Below are 7552 nucleotides of genomic sequence, written 5' to 3'. Positions count from 1 at the left end.
TGATTCTATGATTCTATGTGCATGCCAGCCTCCACACCGTACCACTGCACTCCATGCACATACTCACACTTCAACTTGGCCGAGCTGTTGGCGATGGCAGCCGACCTGGCGAAGAGCTTGACGGGGAGCGTTGCCTTCACGCGCCGGACAAGGGGGATGGTGACCCGTGGCCGCTTCACAGGAACCACTCTGGGCACTGGGGAGACTCGGCCCCGGTACTCGAAGAGCCTGGAGTGGGGGGAATGGTGGGGGGTCGGAAGCAGCCCTGCAGCACCCCAGCCCTGCCATGCTGGCGATCAGGTGCCACACCAGAACGCAAGCATTGTCGGTGGTGAGCCGGGGCACAGCCTGGCCACTGGACCCCATCCCACTGGGCTGGGCTGGACCGCCCTGCACCCCACTTCCCTCCCCACAGCAGGAACAGCGCTACAAGGAAGATCTTGCCCCACAGAAAGCCCTTTTGGCTGATGCCTTCCCTGCTCACCTGTCATAGAAGTCATCTCTGTAATAGTCATAGTCGAAGTCGTAGCCACTGCAGAGACAGAGTCAGGACGGCACAGGTTAATTAGTGCTGGCAATTCATTATTATTCCCTCAGTGCCTGTTGAGCCTGTCCTTTATTTATTTCCCCTCCATAGGGGTGTGCACACTTGTCCTGACGGCTGTGAGGGTCTGCAGAGAGGTGGGCTGAGCCCGGGAGAAAGATTTGTGGGGGCTGAAAGCACTGGAGAGGGTGATGTTGGCAGCAGAGTTTTAACCTGGTTACCTCAAGGAGAAGCAAGAAGATGTGTGGGTGGATTAAAACCTACAAGCTGGGACTGGGAACAAATGTCCACAAACACCCCATGGGGATGTCTGCATGGGAAGCGCTGGCTGAGAAGCTGAAAGTACAGCTAATGGGTTGTGTCTGTAAAGCACCGGTTGAACTGGTCTCATGGCACTGCCGATATCCCTCCATTCAGCCTTTATTACAGCAGGACCGTCCCCATTCCAGGAGGGCACTGTCCTGCCGCCACCCTGGAATGTTTTTTTTTTCCATACCATATGTAGTTGTTGGGGGAGAAGTAAGGAAGAAGGGGATATTTATTAATTAATATCTTTGTTATCAAAGATGTTTAAACTTCTCAACTCACAGGAAGACCCTGCCTAAGACCTTTTTTCTTATATTTGAACTGCATTTTAACCCAAACTTGGAGCAATGCATTTCTCACTCCCTGGAGAACCAGTAACACACTTTCCCTCTTGCTGCAGCTGGTTTTTCACAAGGCCACACAAACCAGGATTAAAGAAAAAAAAAAACCAAAACCTGTGAAGAAAGAGAGTGATGGGGAAGGGGAGAGGGAAGAACCTGAGAATAAATATGGTGTCCTGCATCTCAGGCAAGAATTGACAAGAAGAAAGTGTGGCTGGCCAGGATGGCCAGTAGGAAGTGGTTTGGACCAGAAATTCCAGGCTTGACCCAGGATGCCTGTCCTGCCTATGCTGGCAGAAGGATTCCCACCCAGTATTTTAGTTTCAGTAACAATTCTTAAATGCTTTTATTCTATGCTCCTTGGATGCTCCTTGTGTTCCCCAGAAGCCTGTGGCAGCATGTGGAGACAGCTCATGCCTTGGGGGACACAAAGCACACTACGGATGGTTGGAGACACCATGGCTCCTGTGGGGCAAAAGACAGGGGTGCAGGGGGTCAAGGATCACAAGGCAGCATTTGCACCTATGTCCACAAGACACCTATTTGCACCCCCAAAAACCTATTTTGGGGTTTGCTGCCACCATCACGCGCTGCCACAGTGACTTCAGGCGAGGAGGTATTTTATAAAGCTGGACCTTATCTCTGAGCAGCCTCTGACCACGGCATCCACAGCTGGCCTGGATGTGGGACGCAGGATCTGAGCAAGCAGCACTGGTGGACAGGGAGAGATGTGACTATGGAGGTGTTATCACCATAAGCCTTCCAAATCCAACTGCATGATGAAAAATACCCATTTTTCTGACAGCCTCAGCACAGATGAATTTCAACATCTTTTCAGCCTTGGCATCCTCCTCTTCTGACCTGACTTGCAGATGATGTGTCTGCTGGGCTCACAGGAGGAATTAAGATCCCAGCAGCCTCTGTCCCAACCACTGCATGGTCTGTATTTATTCCTTTGTGTGCTTTTCTGAACTGAAAGGGAAAGTTAATTCCTATTGCATCAGTTCTTACTGGAATATAAAACCAGCCTGTTTGTATGGCTGAGGAGATGGGCAGTATGGAGCAAAGAAATGTATTTTCATGGAGATTTTCATGACTGGTAGCTTGATTTTCATTCTAACCTGGGATGAAACTTGGAAATACAGAAAATCTCCAACAAAATAGCTCTCCCCAGCCCGCCAATCTATTCTGATCAACAAGGATGTTTGACTCCAGTTCTGTTTGAATCCAGTAAACACAGAATGCAAACAAAATAGGAAGTAATTTGAAAGGAAAATTGAACTAGGATGCTTCTATGCTGTCAGACTCCTCGTTTTCTTTTTTTTTTTTCCCCCTTAGATGCAATTTACATGAAATTGCTGCAATTTCGTAATACTTGTCAAGCCTGACAGGCTGCGGTGATCTGCTTCTGGCTAGCTCCAGCAGTGCCCTGGAGCCAACAGCCTCTGTAGCCACAGGCAAGAGAAGACAGGGACGTCTCTACGGCTCATGGACCCTAGGTGGGATGATGCAGTGTCTTCATTCATGGCAAAAAAACCCTCCATGGACTGTTGCTCTTGCTGGGAAGCTTGCTGTGGCTTGGAGACCATGAGACAGCTTTAGAACATTTGCTCATAAAACCCACAAAGCTGGGGGGCATTTGGCAAAATTTTGAAATGCCTGAATTCATTTCTTCGTGCCCTGTTCAAACTCCTGGCCTGAGCCAGCTTTTCTTCCAAGCCTTCGCTCCTGCTGGAAGCCCTGTTGATAGAGCTGTGGACACCATGGACTCAGCACATGGCTGGTTCCCGGGGCAGATGGGGATGGAGAGGAGCTGCAGCTCCAACCCCATCTCCTGGGCACTGCCTTGCTGCTGTCAGCACTGTCCCGAGCAAAGCCTCGTGTCTAGGAACAAGGAAATGAAGCCCTGAACAGGGTGGGCACCTTTCATCTCCATCACTGACACTGCCCTGTGGCATTTGGGCACCTCCATCTCACTCCTGGGCTTGGCTCCAGCATCAACAGTCTGATGCCAGGCCTCAAGTAACTGTTCATCCAACCTGGTATGGGCTGGAGAAGGATGAAGAAGCCTTCACCCTCAGGTGAAGTCCTAAGCCTTTTTCAAGACTGGCCAAAACAGCAGTTTGGTACATAAAGTAATAAACACTGTAAATGCTATTATGCTATTTGCAGTAGGGAATGTGTCAGCAAAGTCGGGCAGCCTTGTGTTTTTCTGGTGGAAGTCACTACTGGCCCAGTTTCACAGCTTGTGTACAGAGGCAGTGGAGTTGGCTTACAACATCCCTGATCTGCAGGGCAGTGGGTCCAAGAGCATCTACTAATATTTATGGGTGAAAAGCAAGAGGTGGGTGGTGGGGGTGCTCCTGCCCTGGCCCTGAATCCTCAGGGGATTTGAGACACTTCCACCCATATCAAAAAAAGAATTAGGGGCAAAATTATCCTGGGGAGCTGGTCCTGACTTCCCAAAAACAGTGGGATTCATCTCACTTGGCTTCAGACACTGTGAATGTAAAGAGAGAGATCCAAGCAGGAGGGGGAAAGAGGCAGTTCCAGGTACATCACATCCAAAGGCAGACAACTAAAATACAGTCTGGTGAAGAACTGTATTTTCTCCAGCAAGCATAAAGGGATTCCAGAAAACCAGACCACATAAAAACCTTGACAGCACAGAGGGCTGAGCTCACATGAGGTGACTCCTCCCTTACACTCAGTGCAGTGCAGGACAACAAATACTCCGATCTCAGCTTCTGGCAGTACTGCTTTCAACAACTGCTAACCACGAGACAGCCCTCAACGAGGGCAGCGGGCTGAAATATGGCATTTTCAGAAGCCTGTGACTGTATGGCCCTGTTATAACATGGCACTCAGGTCACGGCTTTGCAGATGATGCATGGGAGGCAGTGGCTGGGTGCTTCTACCAGCATCCTGGGAAATCAGGTGTTGAGCAAAAGGCAGGTCTTCCAACATGGATGCAGAAGAAAAGCTAGTAAAAGCGAGTCCCTTGGTGTGGGTGGTTCATCTGGGTATTGTGTGCCCAAACATTTCACTGCACGTAGGATAAACCTTCCTGAGACTGATGGATCATTTTCCAGTGACCTGGCAGGGCTTCCTTTGAGTACAGGAATAATTTTTGCCATTTTTCAATCAGTTGGTGACACTGCACCCTTTGAAAATAAAGCAGGGACAATCGGAGTGAGAGGCAGCAGAAGGCTGTAAGGCTGTGTCAGGTAACATGGTGCTTCCACCTCCTGATGCATTTATCCTGCTTTGTTTTTCTTTAGTAATTAAATAACATTTATTAATGACTCACAAAGGTCCAAAAGCCAAATATTCATAATTGAAGGGCAATTGTTTGTATGAGCTGCCTTTACATTACATTTGTGGTGCCATTTCTGTGCATGTATCTGAATAGCAATTGTATATTTGAGTGGCTGTGTTTTAATTACTGGCTGACAGCCCCGCACTGATAATCACAGTGACACGTGCTCAGCTCACATCCTTCTACTAATGGTTGCACCTTAATTATTGCAGCAGTAGACATAATACCTGCCGGAAAGCTACTTGGAAAATTTGGTATTGATCAAATTGTGAGCTTTAGGACCTCATGTAGCTGGTGTAAGATTCCTTTCTCCTGCAAATAGCCGAGGTAGCAGGAAGCCAGGAGAGAAATGCAGGAAGGGAGCCCAGCCTTTCCAAGATGCTGGGACTGCAGTGGTGCTGCTGTAGGCTTGGACAGCATGCACAACCTTACTGCTGGTGTCAGGTCTGCTGGGTTTGGCCACCATTGCTCGTCTCCTCCTCTGCCCTCTGGGTGTTTCTCAGCCCTGTCCGTGCAGATTTGGCACCAGGGCTTGCCAGGGTATCATTGCTCCCAGCACTGCTGCAAAGATGTGGGAGCAGTGGGTCTATTTGGACATGGGTTGATGCCAGGTTTCTGCACAGATTGTAATGGGTGTAACGAGGCATGCGAATGCTGGCTGAGCTGGAAGGACATTGTCCACTTGCATCTGTAGACTGTGAAAATAAATCAGTGGTGGTTTGTGTCTGTCACCATTTCAGAGACAGCTCCTTGGGCCACTGAGCTGCCAGACACTCGGTAGCTCTTGCAGCTCTTCCTTAGGTTGTCCTTACTGTCCTTTTGGCTACAGAGCAACATTAGCACCAGCATTACAGGGAAGGGCAGAGATCTGTGCCTCCCAAGGCCAAGCGCAGCAATGGCAGGCCCCGCTGCTCTAGGGCAGAGCCACCTTCCCTTCCCAGCCCATGGCAACAACCAGCCAACTCACAGAATAGCAGGATCACTGTCACCAACCTGAACATGGCCCCAGATGCCCCAAGAAATCCTCTCCAGACATTTGCTATGCAGGCAAAAAAAATATAGCCATAAGGCAAAAGGGTTTGAGACACCGCATGTGAATACCCATGTGAATACCCAGAGAACTTGGTGAAAATACAAGTTCATCTTCCAGCCACCCTCACTAACTAATCTGCAGTATCTCCAGGCACTTTTGGCAGCAGCGGCCTGGGTGCCAGGCAGAAACACCCAGGGGACTTTCCACATGCAAAGGGATGCTCTGGCAAATGCCAGAGGCAGAGGGAGGATGCTCACAAGATGTGGAGATTTCGGGCTATGACAGCAAGGTTTGATATTAACTGAAGATCCCTCTTCTGGAGAGACCTGAGAAAATTCATGATGGCATGAACCTGGGTGTGTATTTTACCTATTAGGGGTGGTTTTCAGACTACATCCCAAAGGATTTCTGTTAAGCACCCAGATACCCACCTCAGCTGGTGGATCAAGTAAGACTGTCAAGATTGTTGCTTCCTCTATGCCCAAAATGAGCTTCCCCTTTCCCCTTCCCTTCTCCTTCCCTTCTCCTTCCCTTCTCCTTCCCTTCTCCTTCCCTTCTCCTTCCCTTCTCCTTCCCTTCCCTTCCCTTCCCCCTCTCATCGAGACTTGGAGCGAGACAAAGTAAAACCCAACCTTTGCAGAAAATTATCTTACATGTTTAACACAGCATTTCTATAAATTATAGTGCTGTGATTTTTGAAGTCTAACATTTAGAAAAAAATTATGACGGTTAGGGAAGCTATAACCATGGCTCACTTGCATTCCCTGCTTTTCGTGAGATATCGTAAGTTCTGCTAGTCCAGATGGTAAAGTTTAAATCTGTCACCAATCTGGGATGAAATATTGCTGAAGCTCAGAGCAGTGTAGTTCTCTGGCCCATATGTTAGTATATCCATCTTTGCTCTCTCTTCGTCTACATGGCAGCCTGGAAGTCTGAAATACTGGTCATTTCTACAGAAATGGATTAGTGGTCAAGGCACGGACGAAGAGTAAATGGAATGCTCCTTATTGCATGAACTGATTGCATTACAGCGACCAGCACCACGTAAAGGCAGCTAAATAGAACAATCTGTGTCATCTCTATTTCCATACATCAATGTGGGTAATGCACAGAGAGCCCACCTTCCCTGGACTGGTGTCCCCTGTGAATCCAGAGGGTCAACGGCCAAGCTGGCCTAAGGTGAGAGGAAAAATTTGCCTGGTGAAAGCTGCAAGGGAAAGGCTCAGCTGAGACACTCGGGGAAGGTCTCAACAGATGCCTTGGGGGTGGTGGGAGGGTTGCTGAAGCTCTGGTGGGTTTGCCTATGCGAGAAGAGCATTGCCACCACTGCCGTTTGCCATTTCGTAGCACACTGATGTTGGACTGCATGGCTGAGTCTGAATCTCAGGTTTTCTCATTTCAATTCATTCCTCTAACTTTTTTTTCTTTTCGCAGAATAATCTACAGTTCTCTCATTATTTCCTTTTTTATTACACCCACATAGAACCCTGATACTGATTTCAGTATTTTCTTCTCAACATCACACCTTCCAGATCCTGACTCAGTGCCCCAGTCTCCATACCATGAGACTGGCATAAAAATAATGAGAATTTATAAATAAAACACATTTGGGGATCTTACTATTTGCTCTTGGGTTCTGGACCCTGCAGGCTACTCTCCAATACCTTTTCAAGTTTTCCCTTCTGAAACCTCAGAAGCAAGAACTTAATGAGTTTCTCCTATATTCCCATGACTCCAGACTCTGTGTCTTAAAGGAAAACCTTCACTTGTGAAAATCTTGATAAAGTCTCTAGAGCTGGCAAGTGGAACTGAAGGCTCACTCTGACATCTGTAACACCCTACATCTCCCACAGACCTACTCCATGTCCCACTTGTCCCTCCCATTCCCACTACTCTACAGCACAGATTCCCTTGGGGCTTCCCTGTGCCACCTCTTGGTCCACCTCCTTTTGTTGCCCCAAGGGCTTACCACTTTCTTCCTTTCTTCTCTCCCTTTCCCTGTCATTTCT

The 7552-nt window shown here is 48.4% G+C and overlaps 1 protein-coding gene across 1 annotated transcript in view; it reads right to left on the bottom strand.

Moving 5' to 3' along the window:
• Positions 1-67: 67 nt before the first annotated feature.
• RALYL (RALY RNA binding protein-like) overlaps positions 68-7552 on the bottom strand; it is a gene marked incomplete at its 3' end in the record, with an annotated part of 13393 nt that continues 5908 nt past the window's right edge. Inside the window, exons 3-4 of the mRNA XM_010150466.1 lie at positions 485-532; positions 68-228 (exon numbers count right to left, since the gene is read on the bottom strand). Coding sequence (XP_010148768.1) covers positions 68-228; positions 485-532 — 209 coding nt within the window. The remainder of the gene's footprint in view (positions 229-484; positions 533-7552) is intronic.

This window comes from Eurypyga helias, unplaced genomic scaffold (assembly GCF_000690775.1).
Source record: "Eurypyga helias isolate BGI_N326 unplaced genomic scaffold, ASM69077v1 scaffold4464, whole genome shotgun sequence".
NCBI classification, from domain to species: domain Eukaryota; kingdom Metazoa; phylum Chordata; class Aves; order Eurypygiformes; family Eurypygidae; genus Eurypyga; species Eurypyga helias.
Note: the sequence above shows the minus strand (reverse complement) of the source record. Positions and strands in the feature narration are given on the sequence as shown.